The sequence below is a fragment of the Gracilinanus agilis genome, chromosome 3 (genome assembly GCF_016433145.1).
Source record: "Gracilinanus agilis isolate LMUSP501 chromosome 3, AgileGrace, whole genome shotgun sequence".
Classification (NCBI taxonomy): domain Eukaryota; kingdom Metazoa; phylum Chordata; class Mammalia; order Didelphimorphia; family Didelphidae; genus Gracilinanus; species Gracilinanus agilis.
The window spans coordinates 497187118-497206220 of NC_058132.1; the positions used below are offsets into that span (position 1 = coordinate 497187118).

Genomic DNA, 19103 nt, shown 5'->3' on the forward strand with positions numbered 1-19103 from the left:
ATGAATCCAAGAGTCCTTTTCTCCAATTTTTATAGCTATTGGAGTAGTTAACAATATTTGAAAAGCTCTTCCCAGGAACCTCATTATCACAATACCAGCCGTTAGTGGCCTTATTTTCCCCTCTGTTGTTTTTAGCTCTTTCTCTTGGTCCTGGTTTTTTTTTATATACTTTGTTTCTATTTCATGTTCATTTTCAAACATATTCCTCTCCCAAAAACAAAATATAAACTCCTGTGGCCCCTATTATAGAACTCTTGAATAGCATTAATAACCCTCCACAATCTCCAACTATCTTTCCAGATTTGTTTCATCTTATATCCTCCTAGTTTCTCTGTATTTTAGACAAACTGGCCTGCTTGCATGACATTCCATCACCATCCCCTATCCCATTCCTAGAATGCTTTTCATCTTTTCCTGCCTCTTGTTAATCAGTAAACATTTATTAAGCCCCTGCTGTGTGCTTGTACTTAATCACCTAGACCTTAGTTCTTTTCAAGTCCCAACTCATGTGATATTACCCTTATCCCTCAAGAGACCTTTTACCCGATTCTCTCAGTTGTTAGTTCCTGTCCTTTTTGCTTCCCCTCTCCCAATACTTTGTGGTTTTTTCCTATTTATTTATCTTTACACATACTATTCCCCTACCTGCTCCACCCAATAGCAAGTAAGTTCCTTGAAAGCAATATCTATTTTGGTTTCTATTTCTGTATTCCTAACACCAAGCACATTGCTGATGACTTTGTAATCCTTTGGAAATACTTTCTGCCTTTGTGAATCATTGGGAGTTGGGAGCTAATGATCATCTGGTCATTAGAGGCTTTTGGTCATGCCCCTAATGTGCACACAACCTCTCTCATGTTAGTCATGTAGACAAATAACTGCACTGGTACTTTTTAGCAGGAATTACAATCAACACCACTGAGCTTTTTTTTTTTTCCTCTTAGCCTTTCTGAATGATTCTCTCTTCTAATACCACATGTCGATTCACATCACATATTCCTTAGAGACCTGGAATTACTAGAAGTTCATTTTACCTGTCCTGTAGAGTGTATGAAGGCTACTGGGGTAGCTTAGAAAAATGAATTCTTTCTTTGTTTCTCAGATTTTTTTGAACTTTGGAGGAGAAATGCTTATACAGCTGTATTCCAGGCACTGCATCCTGTTAGTTGCATTTTCAGGGTACCTCAAAATATATATGTTGTTCAGGGTTATTACTTTTAAAGTCTGAAATTAGGGACAGAGGAGAATATTTTAGGTTCCTAGAGTAGCTATAGGTCTTGATCCTTAACTATTAAAGTCCAAGTTAAACTGGCATAATCTATTGAGGTAAGAATCAGTTTCTTTGTCCTTAGCCAGAATAGCAGAGTCACAGCACTGTTAAGATAGGGCCAATGCCAAGAAATGCAAATAATTACCAGCCTTACTGCAAAAGCTTTCTTTTTGGATATTGTCTTTTTATTTTCTCACTTCCTCCTGTTCTTGTGTATTTCATGCATGCACGCACATATACACTCACACACTGACTCTCTTTTGCTGTTTGAAGATAAATTTTCCTTCCCCTCTTGGAGTTTCCATAATTTCATTTTTTTAAAAAAATCTTCACTTCTATGTAACACCTTAATGTTAGTGATATTCCACTATGATGTCTTCAGTTATTATTGGGTAGGGAGCTGTTCCTTTATTACAGAATTATTTATTACAGAATGCTCAATGTTCTTATAACTTTTTATGCTTTAGAAGGAAGAAGAGCATACTTTGATGCTATCAAAAATATAGTACCTTAGATTGCAATTTGATTTTATGTTTTAATATTTAAGGAATTAATTTGGAAGAGTGTATGAAATAATTTGTGATAGAAAATAGAAATGTTAAAGTATAGATAGTAGCAGCTAATATCTGAATTTGAAACAGGATTGGTCTATAAAATCAGTATTGGCAAGTACTTGCCTGGAGAGTGGCCAGATTGCATGAAAAAAGAAAAAATATTAAAAGGATAGAAGCAGTAATTAGAATTTAAAAGGAGAGAAACATAATAGACTAATAAGCTATCGCTTTAGGAAAAAATCCACATGGAAATTATTGATAGAGAAGTTGAATGGGTGGATAGCAGTTTCTGCAACAGATCGCTCAAGTTAGAGATTTTTAGGAAAACTCCATCTTCTAGACATGTATAGCTATCATATACATATATACTGTAATGCAGGATTTCTTGCATTTACAATATTGCCCTAGGCAATCCTGTCAGTTAGCAGAATGGAATTCTGGCATGGCAGGTGCCATCCCAGGTGCCAACTGACAATTGGGTTGTGACTATATAAGGCCCTGCAAACCCAACCTTGGGGTTCTGATTTCCTTGACCTGACCCAGACACCCACCTACCCCAGATCTTCTCCTTGGGGACCCCGAGAGGGATTGAAGGGAGGTGGCTTGTGGAACATGGGCAGGATATAGTTTAGTGCAGCCTAGTGGTTTAGGGACACCTCTAGAACAACTTAAACATCATCATCTGTTTAGCTGGTGGAACAAATAACATCAAGCCAGAGTCTAGTTATTTTCTGGCTGAGGGCTGGTTACCTCAGGCTGACCAGGCCTTCCAGGTCGATTGCCAACACTTGCAGTTGCCCCTAGCAACAGCTTGACAAGACCTTAAACCCTCTTACCTTAGTTTTCCCTTTCCAGTTTAAATAAATCCCTTAACCTAAATCTGTGAGTCCCTGTGATTCCTTCAATTTCACCAAGGCCAAGGGGACTAAGGAGAGGAGAGAATATTGAGGAATTGAGGTTACTGTGAAGGGGAAGCTAAGTCTCCGTTGAGGCCAGGAAGTAGAGTCCCATTTCCTTCTGGGTTCTGCTCTCACCCAATAGGAGGACAGTAACTTCAGCAGGGAGGGGCCACCCACTCAACACCTTAAAGGAGCCTACAGCTGGCAGTGGAGATTCACTGGGCACCTCAGCTGAGGTTGCTCATCTCAGTTATCAACTAACTCCAAATCTCTTGCTAGTGTAGTTACTGGCTCCCAGGCCCCTGGTGACTCACTTTTTTTTTTTTTTTTTTTTAACCCTTGTACTTCGGTATATTGTCTCATAGGTGGAACATTGGTAAGGGTGGGCATTGGGGGTCAAGTGATTTGCCCAGAGTCACACAGCTGGGAAGTGGCTGAGGCCGGGTTTTAACCTAGGACCTCCTGTCTCTAGGCCTGACTCTCACTCCACTGAGCTACCCAGCTGCCCCTACCTGGTGACTCACTTTTATTATCAGCATCATATTATCCATTACATTATTATCCATTATAATACACACACATATGTTTATATATGGTTTAATATGAAAGGTGTTGATAAAGTATTTAACATTTTGTAAAATATCTAACCTAATATTCAAGTGGAAGATGTAACTATCTCACTTTTGAAAAAGGAAAAAAATATTGGTTACCTTAAATGAACAAAGTCTGTAAATGACCACTTGAGTACAGGAGTTCTTAATCTGGGGTCTGTGAACTTGAGTTGGGGTGGGGTGGGGTGGGTGGGAGGTTGTATTTAGACAATTTAAAAAATATACTTCCTTTAAATCTGGCCTCAGATACTTCCTAGCTGTATAACTGAGGAATCCTTACCAATCTTTTGCTTTAAAGCCGATTCTAAGAAAGAAGGTAAGAATTTAATATGTATACACATACATTTAATTCCATTCTTTTGTAATCTTATATATTTTGTGCATTTAAAAATATTATTCTGAGAAGCTGTCCATAGACTTCACTGGATGCCAAAAAGATCTATGATGCAAAAATGATTAAGAACTCATGATATCAATTTTCTATTCATGATATTATTGTTGTTTAGCCATTCAGTTGTGACCGACTCTTTGTATATTCCAGATGGGGTTTTCTTGGCAAACTTGGAATTGCTTGTCATTCATTACCTTTGCCTTTGGATTAAGGCAAATAGGGTTAAGTGACTTGCCCAGGTCACACAACCAGTAAATGTCTGAGGCTGAATTTGAACTCAAGTTTTCCTAACTCCAGGTCCAGTGCACTAACCACTAAGTCACCTCACCACCTCTATTGTTAATATTGCAGTATGACCCTCCCCCCAAAAAAACTTGTGGTATAATGAGAATCACTGGAATTATTCAGAAAATAGGGTTTAAGTCTCAGTTGGATCATATAATTTTATGACTTTAGATAGAAGAGGACTGGTATGGGAGTCAGAGAATTCGTGTTCACATCCCATTTGTGATGCTTAGTACCTGTGTGACTTTTAATATGTTACTTAAACTTTCTTAGCCTCATTTTTCTCATTGGTAAAATAAAAGGTGGTTGAGCTAGATGGCCTTTGAGGACCATTTAACCTCTAAAATTATGATTCTTTTTTTATTTTTTTAAACATTTTTTAATATTTATTTTTTAGAAAAGTTAACATGGTTACATAATTCATGCTCTTACTTTTCCGAGCTCCCCCCACCCCATTTCTGATGTGTATTTACACTGGTTTTAACATGTGTCATTGATCAAGACCTATTTCCAAATTATTGATCGTTGCATTGGTGAGGTAGTTTTCAGTCTACATCCCCAATCATGTCCACCTCAACCCATGTGTTCAAGCAGTTGTTTTTCTTCTGTTTTCACTCTGTAGTTCTTCCTCTGATTGTGGGTAGCATTCTTTTCCATAAGTCCCTCAGAATTGTCCTGGGTCATTGCATTGCTGCTAGTACAGAAGTTCATTACGTTCTATTTTACCACAGTGTATCAGTCTCTGTATACAATGTTCTTCTGGCTCTCCTCCTTTCGCTCTGCATCAGTTCCTGGAGGTGTTTCCAGTTCACATGGAATTCTTCCAGTTTATTATTCCTTTGAGCACAATAGCATTCTGTCACCAGCATATACCACAATTTGTTATGTGGGTAATTTGAGGAAAGGTGTGTGGTATAAGGGACTTTGAAAGGAGGATGTTGGAGACTTGCTAAGTGGGTAATCTCGGTTACAGGTAGGCTGGGATTAAAGGAGATTCAGGGTATAATAGGACTGAAGTCAGGAATATAACACAGAAGGGAAACAGATCTTCAGGGAGAAGAGAAATTAAACTAAACAGACAAACACAGCAGGCTTACAGACTGGGACTTAGACTCAAACACAAGCTGAGGGAAATGGACTAGACTGAAATTAACAAACAGGCTTTAGTTAATTTCACAGGAAGGGACTTGTTTTGAAGTAGCACCTTCCTTCAAGATGGAAGCCCAGAGTATGTTGTTTCTTTCCCTCTTCTTCCCTCTTGATAACTAACAGACAAATTATACTAATAGGGCTGTTGAAACACAAAAGGGTTTATTTTCTTTGAAGGATGTTTGTTAGGAAGGTGGATCAAAGGAAAGCCCTATCAATTGTCTCAGGAACCTCAGGTGGGGGAAGGGAAGCAAAGATGGAGTCTGAGTAAGGACTTACCTTTAAACTCAGCTTTACAAAGTGCTATTGCTATCTAAAGGGAATAAATGATGACTGACTAACTATAACTAATGCTGTCAATTAGGTAACCCTTCACAGATTTAACTCCTCTCTAATTACTCTCCTTATTAATTCCACAGACATATAAGGTAAGGGAGGGAAGGCAGGGATGGTATTAGGAAAGGAAGATATAAAGGGTTTATCTAAAATAATAATTTCTTAAGTAAATATGTAAAGCTAGGCTAAATTTCAATATTAAAGCTAGGTAATCAAGGCAGCTCAGCTGACTGACAACCTCCCTCCACGGAAGATCCAGCCAACTCACCCTTTTTCCTCAAGATTCCAAACCCCTAACAGCTTTTGGAACTCAGCCAAAGGTAGAAAAAACTATATCACCCCAATTCTGTATACTACATCAGCCATTCCCCAATTGAAGAACATACCCTCCTTTTCCAGTTTTTTGCCACCATAAAAAGCGCAGCTATAAATATTTTCGTACAAGTCTGTTTATCTATGATCTCTTTGGGGTACAAACCCAACAATGGTATGGCTGGATCAAAGGGTAGGCATTCTTTTATAACCCTTTGAGCATAGTTCCAAATTGCCAGCCAGAATGGTTGGATCAGTTCACAACTCCACCAGCAATGCATTAATGTCCCAGTTTTGCCACATCCCCTCCAGCATTCATTACTCTCCCCTTCTTTCATTTTAGCCAATCTGCTAGGTATGAGGTGATACCTCAGAGTTGTTTTGATTTGCATTTCTCTAATTATTAGAGATTTAGAACACTTTCTCATGGACTCATTGATACTTTTGATTTCTTTATCTGAGAATTGCCTATTCATGTCTCTTGCCCATTTATCAATTGGGGAATGGCTTGATTTTTTTTTTATACAATTGGTTTAACTCCTTGTGTATTTGAGTAATTAGACCCCTGTCAGAGTTTTTTGTTATAAAGATTTTTTCCCAATTTGTTGTTTCCCTTCTGATTTTGACTACATTGTTTTTGTTTGTACAAAAGCTTTTTAGCTTCATATAATCAAAATCATTTATTTTACATTTTGTAATTTTCTCTAACTCTTGCTTGGTTTTAAAATATTTCCTTTCCCAGAGATCTGACAATTAAACTATTCGATGTTCATTTAACTTATTTATAGTTTCCCTCATTATATTCAAGTCATTCACCCATTCTGAATTTATCTTGATGTAGGGTGTGAGATGTTGATCTAAACCTAATCTCTCCCATATTGTTTTCCAAATTTCCCAGCAGTTTTTGTCAAATAGTGGATTTTTGTCCCAAAAGTGGGGCTCTTTGGGTTTATCATACACTGTCTTGCTGATGTCACTTACCCCAAGTCTATTCCACTAATCTTCCCTTCTGTCTCTTAGCCAGTACCATACCGTTTTGATGACCCCTGCTTTATAGTACAGTTTAATATCTAGTACTGCTAGGCCCCCTTCCTTCACATTTTTTTTTCATTATTTCCCTTGATATTCTTGATCTTTTGTTAATCCAGATGAACTTTGTTGTAGTTTTTCCTAATTCAGTAAAAAAGTTTTTTGGTCATTTGATAGGTATAGCGCTAAATAGGTAAATTAATTTGGGTAGAATTGTCGTTTTTATTATGTTAGCTCATCCTACCCATGAGCAATCAATGTTTTTCCAATTGTTTAGATCTAGTTTTAATTGTTTGGAAAGTGTTTTGTAGTTGTTTTCATATAATTCCTGTGTTTGTTTTGGATTCCTAAGTATTTTATCTTGTCTAGGGTGATTTTAAATAGTGTTTTTCTTTCTGCCTCTTGCTGCTGTGATGTGTTGGAAATGTATAGAAATGCTGATGATTTATGTGCATTTATTTTGTATCCTGCAACTTTGCTAAAATTGTTGATTATTTCTACAAGCTTCTTAGTTGATTCTCTAGGATTTTTTAAGTAGACCATCATATCATCTGCAAAGAGTGATAGCTTAGTCTCCTCATTGCCTATTTTGATACCTTCAATTTTTTTTTCTTCTCTAATTGCTACTGCTAGTGTTTCTAGTACAATGTTAAATAATAGAGGAGATAATGGGCATCCTTGTTTCACTCCTGATCTTATTGGAAAGGCTTTTAATTTATCCCCATTGCATATGATGCTTGTTGATGGCTTTAGGAATATACTGTTTATTATTTTTAGGAAAGGTCCTTCTATTCCTATACTTTCCAGTGTTTTCAATAGGAATGGATGCTGTATTTTGTCAAAGGCTTTTTCAGCATCTATTGAGATAATCATGTGATTTTTGTTTGTTAGATTGTTGATATGGTCAATTGTGTGGATGGTTTTCCTAATGTTGAACCATCCTTGCATTCCTGGTATAAATCCCACCAGATCATGGTGGATGATCCTCCTGATCACTTGCTGGAGTCTCTTTGCTAATATTCTATTTAAGATTTTTGCATCTGTTCATTAGGGAGATTGATTGGTCTATAGTTTTCTTTCTCTCTTTTTGGTCTACCTGGCTTTGGGATCAGTACCATATTTGTGTCATAAAAGGAATTTGGTAGGACTCCTTCTTTGCTTATTATATCAAATAATTTGTATAGTATTGGGATTAGTTGTTCTTTGAATGTCTGATAGAATTCACTTGTGAATCCATCAGGCCCTGGCGATTTTTCCTTAGGGAGTTCTTTGATGGCTTGTTCAATTTCTTTTTCTGATATGGGATTATTTAGGTATTCTATTTCTTCTGCTGTTAATTTAGGCAATTTGTATTTTTGTAAATATTCATCCATATCACCTAAATTGATATATTTATTGCCATATAATTGGGGAAAATAGTTTTTAATGATTGCCTTAATTTCCCCTGCATTAGAGGTGAGGTCTCCCTTTTCATCTTTGATATTGTCATCTTTCCTTTTTTTATTAGATTGACCAGTACTTTGTCTATTTTATCTGTTTTTTCAAAATACCAGCTTCTAGTCTTATTTATTAATTCAATAGTTCTTTTACTTTTGATTTTATTGATTTCTCCCTTGTCTTTTAGTATTTCTAATTTAGTTTTCATCTGGGGATTTTTAATTTGCTCGCTTTCTAATTTTTTAAATTGCATGCCCAATTCATTAATCTCTGCCCTCCCTAATTTGTTTATATATGCACTCAAGGATATAAATTTCCCCCTGTGTACTGCCTTGGCTGCATCCCACAGAGTTTGGTAGGATGTCTCTTCATTGTCATTCTCTTCAATGAAATTGTTGATTGTTTCTATGATTTCTTCTTTAACTAGCTGGTTTTGGAGAATCATATTATTTAATTTCCAGTTAGTTTTTGATTTGCCTTTCCAGGTACCCTTACTAATTATTATTTTTATTGCATTATGATCTGAGGTTACATTTATTATTTCTGCTCTTTTGCATTTGTTTGCAATGTTTCTATGCCCTATTACATGGTCAGTCTTTGTGAATGTACCATGTGCAGCTGAAAAGAAGGTGTATTCCTTTTTGTTCCTATTTATTTTTCTCCACATATCTATTAAATCTAATTTTTCTAGGACTTCATTCATCTCTCTTACCTCTTTCTTATTTATTTTTTGGTTTAATTTATTTAGATCTGAAAGAGGGATATTTCGATCTCCCACTAGTATGGTTTTACTATATTTCCTTCTTGAGATCTGCCAGTTTCTCCTTTACGAATCTGGTTGCTATGCCATTTGGTGCATACATATTGAGCAATGTTATTTCGTCATTGTCTATACTGCCTTTAATCAGGATGTAATGACCTTCCCTGTCTTTTTTAATCATATCTATTTTTACTTTGGCTTTGTCAGAAATCACAATTGCCACTCCTGCCTTCTTTTTCTCATTTGAGGCTCATAGGATTTTACTTAAGCCCTTTACCTTAAACCTGTGTATGTCTACCTGCCTCATATGTGTTTCTTGTAGACAACGTATGGTAGGATTTTGGTTTCTAATCCAGTCTGCTATTTGCTTCCTTTTTATGGGTGAGTTCATCCCATTCACATTCAGAGTTATAATTATCAGTTGTGTATTCACCAACATTTTGGTATCCTCTCCTAGTTCTACCCCTTCTTCTTACACTATTTCCTTTTAAACCAGTGGTTTGCTTTGTGCCAGTAATCCTTGTCCCTTCCCTTGATTTACTTCCCTTTCTACCCCCTCCCTTACTATTTCCCTCTTTTTATTTTTAAGTCCTAATGAATTCCCTCCTCTTCTTCTCCCCTCCCTTTTTTGACCTCCCTACTCCCGTGCTCCCCTTGCTTTATCCCTTCTGACTTTCTCAGTAGGGTTAGATAGAGTTTTATATCCCAATAGATAACGCTACTCTTTCCTTTCAGGGTTAATTACACTGAGAATAAGGTTTAAATATTACCTCTTAATGCTCTCTTCCTCTCCTTCTTATAATAGTATTCATCCCTTCCCCTTCCTATGCCCTCTTTGTGTGTAATAGAATATCCTATTTTTCTTATTCATTCAAGTTTCTCTTGGTGTCCTCTACTATTCACCTCCCTCTTTCTCACCCCCATATCTTCTTAGACCATTTAGTATTCCAACCTCTCCCTATGAATAATTCTTCTAATTACTATAATAGTGAATAGAGTTCCTTACAGAGAATTATACATTTTTCCACATAGGTATACCAATAATTACATCATATTGAAGCCCTTAAAGAGGAAAATTTAAAAAATACGAGTTTTCTTTCTTTCGCCTCTGTTTCTCATTTACCTTTTCATGTTTCTCTTGATTTTTGTGGTTGGATATCGAACTTTCCATTTAGTCCTTATCTTTTCTGTGCAAATACTTGGAAATCTTCTATCTTGTTGAATGCCCAAACTTTCCCCTGGAAGTATATAGTCAGTTTTGCTGGGTAGGTGATCCTTGGTTGTAGACCCAGTTCTCTTGCCTTTCTGAATATCATATTCCAAGCCTTGCGGTCTTTTAGTGTGGAGGCTGCCAGATCCTGTGTGATCCTGATTGGCGCCCCTTGATAACTGAATTGTCTCTTTCTGGCTTCTTGTAAAATTTTTTCTTTTACTTGAAAGCTTTTGAATTTGGCTCTTATATTCCAGGGGGTTGTCTTTTCAGGGTCTAGTGTAGAGGGTGATCTGTGGATCCTTTCAATGTCTATATTGCCCCCTTGTAGAACTTCAGGGCAATTTTGCTGAATAATTTCTTTTAGTATGGAGTCCAAATTTCTATTAATTTCTGCTTTTTCAGGAAGACCAATGATTCTCAGATTGTCTCTTCTAGACCTGTTTTCTTGGTCTGTCACTTTTTCATTGAGATATTTCATGTTTCCTTCTATTTTATCAGTCTTTTGACTTTGTTTTATTTGTTCTCGTTGTCTTGAGAGATCATTAGCTTCTAATTGCTCAATTCTAGCCTTTAGGGACTGGTTTTCCTTTTCAATCTGGTCGTTTCTGGTGTTCAATTTGCTTATCAGTTCATTTGACTTCTGAGCCTCACTTTCCAATTGCAAAATTCTGCCTTTTAAACTGTTATTTTCTTGCCAGATCTCTTCCATCTTTCTCATCATCTCAGATTTGAACTCTTCAATAGCTGGTGGCCCATTTTCATTATTTTGGGAAGGTTTGGATATGATTACTTGTTTATTCTCCTCTGCTGTTTGCTCTGTTGTCTGGATTTTATCTGTGTAAAAGTTGTCGAGTGTTACAGATTTCTTCTTGATGATCTTTCTCTTTGGGGGTTCTTGTCTCTGGCTTGCCATTGTTATCCCTGCACCCTCTTAGGTTTATCCTCACACTCAGGGTCTGTCTGCTCTCTTTAGGCTCCTGAGGTCTCAGGTCTAGTTGTTCTCAGGGTCAAGCTTCCTGGTGGTCCCCTTGCTTGTTCCTCTTCCTAAGGCTCCTTTAACAGTCTCAGGGAGCTGCTTCCACAGTTGCGCACCCCTCTGCACTCGGTCCCCACTCAAGGTCCTCGCCTACACTCAGGATTCATGTCTGGGCTTGCATCCGCATCCACGCTCGTGCCTGCGCTCAGGGTCTGTGTTCAAAATCTGCGCATTCTTTAGCCTCTTGGGTTCTTAAATTTTGCTGCTCTCAAGAGCAGGCCCTGGTGACCTCAGGTAGCTGTCAAGGACTTAATGGGTGCCCCAAACTTGCTCTAACTCTTGTGCTCTGGCTTTGGCACTGTAGGTGGTGGGGGAGGGGGAGGGGGTTGCTCAGCTTGCGTTTTAGTGAGAGCAGTTTCACCTCTTTATAGCATGGAAATGCTCCGATTCCATGTACCTCCTATGCTGTGCCCTGTCGTGGGGTCCCTTCACTCCTCTGGATTTGTTTTTTTGTCTTCTTGAGGAGTCCTATATGTTTCAGTTAGGAGAGGTTAAGCAGCTGCTTTTTACTCTGCCGCTTTCTTAACCAGGAAGTCCCAGATTCTATCTTCTTAAGACAGTTATTAAACTCTTTGGCACTTAAGCTGAAGGGATTGCATCAGATGATCTTTAAGGCCCCTTTCATCTAGGTTTAAATGCTATGATCCTAAATCACAAATTCTTTGACCCTCAGTTTCCTTTTCTGTAAAATGGTGATAACAATCATATAATAGTATTAGTAATCTTACCATATATCATGTTGAAGGCAATGCTTTATATATTGTTAAACCCTACTTAAAAGTAAATTATTGTTATTCAGTATTCTTAAAAGACTTGTTATTTCATTTATATGAATTCTTTGTTCAATGATGAAAATTATACCCTCTCCTTCCCTTTTTAGATGTCTTTCTTGAATTTCCATAGTAAAGCAAAGCAAAACTTATTACCACATGTTATTTTGGTAGTGGAATAATAGCATTCCAAAATTCTCCATAGATTATTGATACCTATTTTACTTATACTCATACATCCTTTAAGATCCCAAGGTCATGCCTCTATAATGAGAAATAAGTATAGTATTTTAGTGGAAGGTCATTATTAATATAACATCAATGCAAACCAAGCTATACTTTTAATTCAATTATTTTTAAGCTTTCATATTGTTTCTACTGTGTGATACCAGAGGAATGAAGTTCATGATAGTATAGTATATATATACTTCATAATCTCCTGCAAAATATACTATTTCATGTTTTATAGGATGCTCATTTATGACTGGCAGTTTTTATTATAATTATTCCTTACATCCCAGATGGAGTATTTGCCTTTTTTGAGTTCAAGTAGTTGCCTGTTCCATAGATACAGAAAGAAGCCAAAGTACCTTTTCATAAAATCAGGTAATCCTTTGTTTGTTTCAGAATTCTTAAAAAAATTCTGTTCAGAATGCCAGTAGGAGATTAATGAAAGTAATAGGTTAAGATCTTGTTGGTCACACTCTATGCATATTAAGTAGTTTATAGCAATATCAAGAATACTTATTCTTTGCAAACATTTCAGTTGGCAAATTTTTTTAATTGTTTTTGCTGTTGTTATTTTATTTACTGTTTTCATTGTTGTCCTGTTCTCATCCTTCACACATCCTCTCCCTGTGTGTTATTATTCTTGGCTGGATTTGTAATTACTGCCATTAATGAACTTTTAGTTATGCTTTATGTTACACAGTGCTTTTCATATTTTTTTGTTGAATTGAATTTCACAGTATCACAAGGTCAACTGGACCAACTAGTATTTAACAAGAATCCCCTCTATAACATCCCCAACAGGGGGCATCTAGCCTTTGCAAGTTATGCTACATCCTTAGCAAAGAGAGTCTGAAAAAGAAAGACACAGGCATACTGAATATTACATTCTGGGCCAAGAGTGTGACAGGGAAAGCATTTGAACAGGTAGACTGTGATGGCCATGTCCCCACTGCTCCACCCCAACACTACTAACCTAGAAAGAGAAAAAAATAAATCCCATTTCCCTCCTCCACAATGAGAGGGATTGTGTTTTTTATATCTGAAGATTATTCTTCAGTGCCATTTATAAAGTCCAGCTGTTAAAATATAGTCTCCAGAATATCTTTATTATAGATGAGAGAGGTTAATATTTTTAGACAAGTTGACATATATTGTTAAGAACAATGAGAAAACTTGAATTCATGTTCTGTATTCTCTGTAACCATAAGCAAGCCCTCATTCTCTCTAGATTTCTAATTTCTCATTTGTAAATCGAAGATTATTGGACTAGATGACCTTTATTGGCCCACTTAGCTGTGTCTCATGCAAGGGGGAATACATGTACCTCTTTTTCCATTCATTGCAGTTTCAGAAAGCATAGACAACTTTATTTCTGTTTTAGTTGTCTCATACTTCAAATAGAAGTTAGTTAAAAGAGCTCAAGCATATCCCATTGTACTTTTACAATAGATGTTCAGTTTGAGCTCTAGTAGTTAATTTCCTATTGGCTTTTCAAAATCATATATCTTGACCTGATAGAATTTTTATCAACCTAAAAAATCCCAGCTTCTAAAATGCATTTTCCTTCAATAGTTAGCTAGATCCAAAATAATTTGAAGATAATTCTTTAATTTGTTAAATGATCAGCTTAGCCAGATAATGATGTACATCTCTATATGATCCACTTAGTAACTGAACATTTAAAAATAAATATTTAAATAAAATTTTCATGTAGTGCAGATGAGTTTCTGTGGACTTCAGAGGGGTTGGGGAAGGACTTGTAGAATGTGGAATTTTAGTTGGTACTTAAAAGAAGCCAAAGAGGTCAGTAGTCAAAGAAGTATTCCAGGCAAGCGGGACAGCTTGAAAAACTGTCTAGAGTCAGAAGATTTAGTGTCTCATTTGTTGAAAGCAAGGAGACCAATGTCACTGGATTGAAAAGTATGTTGGCGAGTACAGTATAAGAAACCTAGAAAGGTAGATGGGGGCTAGGTTATGAAGTGCTTCAAATGCCAAGCAGCATTTAGTATTTGCTTTGGAGGCAATAGGAAGCCATTGGAGCTTACTGAGTAGAAGGGTGACATGATTGGACCTGCCTTTTAAGAAAATCACATTAGTGGCTGAATAGAGGATGAATTAGAAATGGGAAAGACCCAGCAGCAGCTATGGCAATATTCCTGTGGTAAGAAGAGGAGGGCTTGCACTAGAGTAACAGCAATGTCATAGGGGGAGAGATGTTGCAAAGGTGAAATCTCCAGGCCTTGACAACAGCTTGGCTATGAGAGGTGAGAGATAACAAGGAATCTAGAATGACCCCTAGCCTGCTGTTTCTTGCTATAGTAATATGAAACGGAGGAGACAGAGAGAGGTTAGGGGAAATATGGGTTCTGTTTTATACATATTGAGTTTAAGATATTTATTGGACCTCAAATTTAAGATGTTTCAAAGGCAGTTGGAGATGTGAGATTGGGTGTCAGCAGAGCGTCTGGGGCAGGATCGGTAGATCTGAGATTCATTAGCATAGAGGGACCATTAAGTCCACAGGAGCTGAGGGGGCACCAAGTGAAGTAGTATAGAGAGAGAAGAAGAAGGCCCAGCACAAAACCCTGAGGGACAACTACAGTTAGAGGGTATACTCTGGAAAAGGATCCAGCAAAGGAGACAGAAGGGGTGGTCAGAGAAATAGGAGGATGATGGAGAGAGAGAGGCATTATGAAAACCTGTAGAGGAGGTATTGAGGAAGAGAGAGAGAGCAGCAGTGTCAGAGGCTGCAGAGGAGTCAAGTAGAATGAAGATGGAGAAAAGGCCATTGGTTTTGGAGAGAGGTAGTAACTTTGAAGAGAGCAGTTTCAGTGGAATGATGTGGTCAGAAGATATATTATAAGGGGTTAAGGAAAAAGTGAGAGGAGAGGGTGGAGGTTATAGATGGGATGGCCTTTTCAAGGAATTTAGCTATAAAGGTCAGAAGAGATAGAAGATAATAGTGGAGATAGAAGAATCAAATGAGGGTTTTTCAGATAGGGAAAACATGGAAAAGTTTGTAGGTAACAGGAAATCAGTGTTACATCAACCAGTAGAAAGGAAAAGATTAAAAATAAGGGGAGCGTAGATGACAGCAGACAAGGTGGAATGGGATTACCTGAACATCATGCAAGACAGGTGAAGGAAGAAGTAGTGGCAAAAGACATTTGAGTAAAAATAGGAAATGAGGGAGAGGAGAAAAGAGGGAGGTCAGGAATGGCCTAAATTTTTTTTCTAAAACATGAAAGAATTCTCAGGGGAAAAGTTTGGAAGAAACCAAAGTTATTAATAGTTACATGAGAAGCAGCTATTTATTTAGCACAGTGGATAGAGTATTAGGCCTGAAATTGGAAGCCCTAGGTTCATTCATATATAACCTCAAAAACTTCCTAGCTGTATGACCCTGGGCAAGTCACTTAAGCCCAGTTGCCTAGCCCTCACCACTCTTCTGCCTTAGAACTAATATGTAATATTAATTCTAACACAATAGATAAGAATTTTTAAAAATGCTTTAAATCAATATTGATTCTAGAAATCCAGATGAAAACAGCTCTAAGGTACTATCAGATTGGCTAATATGACAGGAAAAGAAAATGACAAATGTTAGAGGGGATGTGAAAAAATAGGTACACTAATGTGCTTGGGCTAACCATTCTGGAGAACCATTTGGAACTATATTGAAGAGGCTATAAAACAGTGCATACCCTTTGATTCAGCAATACCAATACTAGGTCTGTATCTCAAAGGGATCAAAGAAAAAGGAAAATGGCCCATGTGAACAAAAATATTTTTTAATAGCTTTTCTTGTGGTGGTAAAGAACTGGAAATTGATGGAGTGTCCATCAATTTGAAAATGGTTGAACAAGTTGTAATAGATGGTTGAATTAGGTTGTGCTGAAAGAAATTATGAGATTGGTTTCAGAAAAACCTGGAAAGATTTGTATGAGCTGATACAGTAACAGCAATATTGTAAGGATGATCAACTGTGAATGACTTGGCAAGTCTGAACAATGATCCAAAACCACAAAGGACTCATGATGAAAAGTACTTTCCATTCCTCAGAGAGAACTGATGAACTTTGAGTGCAGATTGAATTATGTTATCTTTCACCTTATTTTTCTTACTTTTCTATGTTTACATGACTTCACATGTATAATGTGTATCCGTTCTTGCCTTCTTTAATAGGTGGGGAAGTAGTGAAGGGAGGGAGAAAAATTAGAACTGAAAGCCCAAACCCTGTCGTTAGCCGTCATCTTTTTAACCATATGTTCATTCGCTTTCCAAATCTACCTTTCTTTCCTGAAAAACCTTACCTTTCATTAGCAGCCTTATCTTTCATTAGCAGCAATACTGTTTTTCTAATGGGCCTCTAAGGAAATGAGGAAATAATAGGGGGAAAGAGGGAATTCACAATTCTCAATATTTTCTGTAAAACATGAGGCAAGGTTTTTAGGAGTAATTAATGGGAGAGAATGCTGTGGGAAGTTTGAGGAGTGATGAAAAAGTTTGGAAAAAAATCAAAGCTATTAATAGTTGTGAAAATATGCTCTAAGTCTAAGGCAATATTGATTAGAGGACTGCAAATAAAAAACTTTTGAGATACCACATCATACCTTCAGTGGCAGAAAAGGAAAATGACAAATGCTAGAACTGATGTGGGAAACTTGGGACACTGCATGATTGGTGGAGTTGTAAACAGAAAAGCTAAGGTTCTTTGTTTCTTGCCCAAGACTTTGGAATCCTTCACAATACTTTCTAGATTCCTTATGTGAATCACCAGCAGGAGGTCACAGATTAACAAAATCTTGAGATCTTTTGTTTCACATCTAGGACACTGAGACAGTTGACCTCTTTTTAATATCATTTGCACAAAAAGCTATATTCCTTCTATTGAAGTTAGTATCAGCTACTATTGCCCAACTTCATCTAGTAAGGGTTGTAGGATTTCTCATATGAATAGCATTAATTTGACAAATATTAAGGGTGAAGCATCAACTTAAGTTCTATAGGCATTATATTAGACACTGAGTAATAATTCGCATGTAGGTACTGTTTCAATAAAATAGCTTTCTCAGAACCACTTTGATATATAAATAACATTGGTTTTCCCCTTTAAATAAATAAGGGAATTAAAGCTCAGAGATGCTAAGAAACTTGCCTGTGGGTGCACTAATAATAAAGATAGACCTGGAGTTTAGACTCCATTTTTTTCATTCATTCTTTCCACTACACCATGCCATCTCCAAAACAAAGGAAAACAAATATAGGAGGAAAAAATTCTGTTTCTTTGGTGAGTGGCACTGGAATATATTTTATGATACCATTTTTTTTTTCCTTCCATGATATTACTTAAAAAGGTTGTATCTCCAATATTTCTGGTTTTCTATGTTCACTTTAAAATCACAGGTCCAAGGTTCTATCTGTGATAAGTGGTTTTTTTTTTTTTCCTTCCTCCCACCATCCTTAAAATGAAGGTCTTATTATACCATACAAGTGACCCTGGGTCCTTGAATGCAAGTGTCATTTTTTGAGTTTGGGCCTAATGAAGGGTAGTCTATTCTTTGAGGACTCATAGAACTAAATTCAGGGAAGCTTTTTATCAGAAAGTTAAAATTTTTTTCCTATTGAAGCTTATTGAAATCTATGAGTTTCTGTGGGTTTCTGGAGAACTTTTAATCATGGAGAGATTGTATTATGTGTTGGTAGAGAGAATACCCACTTGGATGAAATCACAAACTTATCAGCATGTTGCCTGAGATGGAAATTATCTCTTCTTCCTGTAATCTCTTAATAACACATTGGAACTTTGCTACCACCCATCATATTCCGAATTATGTATTGTTTGCATATCTATTTCAAATAACCTTTTAGATTTTAAGAATATGGACTCAGGTCAGTTTTGAACCCTTTCCAGTAGTAGACATTTAAATTTTTTTTTAATTGAATTGAATTGACAATTTAAATGTGTTGTTTATTTTTAGAGAGCTATTGCCTATCTTTTCCCAAGTGGCTTATTTGAAAAAAGGGCCAGACCAGTTATGAAGGTATGTTAATTTTATTTACTATTAAAATTTTTTTTCATTTTGCTTTTTCTTGTTATGGCTAGTGATTAATTTACTTTTTTTACTTGTTTTGTAGCATCCTGATGACATTTTTCCAAAGCAGAGAGGTAAGCATGCTCAGGACTCATTTCCTTTTTATATCATTTCTTTAAGACAAAGCGTTATATTGTAAATTGATTAAAATTTTCAAAATAATTTTAACTAAAACTAAAGAGATGAGGGATTAAAGTACTGTGTTTTCCAAAGGTAGCCTTCAAAGCCACCTTCACCAATTTAAAATTTAGTCTTAATTTTCTTCCATAGGGAACAGGGCAAGGAACTGGACTCATAATTTCATCATAATTTCATTGGGAACTCCCAAATAAAGGAAATTTACCAAACCAAGTCCAGGCCTTTTATGCAAGAGAGCTCTAAAGGGCACTAAGAAGGTAAATGCCTTCCCCTACTTGTGAGGTATAAGCCTAGAATCCAAGTCTTTCTGGCTTTAAGATCAACATGATTCACTCAGCCATGTTTCCTCTCCAGTTTTCTTTCTTATTTAAATTAATGGGGGAAAAAAAATATATATATATATATATATATATATATATATATATATATTTTTTTTTTTTTTTTTAAACCCTTACCTTCCATCTTGGAGTCAATACTGTGTAATGGCTCCAAGGCAGAAGAGTGGTAAGGGTAGACAATGAGGGTCAGGTGACTTGCCCAGGGTCACACAGCTGGGAAGTGTCTGAGGCCAAATTTGAACCTAGGAC

At 36.6% G+C, this 19103-nt stretch overlaps 1 protein-coding gene across 1 annotated transcript in view; it reads left to right on the forward strand.

The window, feature by feature from the left end:
- Positions 1-19103, forward strand: part of MRPS9 (mitochondrial ribosomal protein S9) — a 96303-nt gene that overhangs the window by 39491 nt on the left and 37709 nt on the right. The window contains exons 3-4 of the mRNA XM_044670470.1: positions 18265-18327; positions 18422-18452. Coding sequence (XP_044526405.1) covers positions 18265-18327; positions 18422-18452 — 94 coding nt within the window. The remainder of the gene's footprint in view (positions 1-18264; positions 18328-18421; positions 18453-19103) is intronic.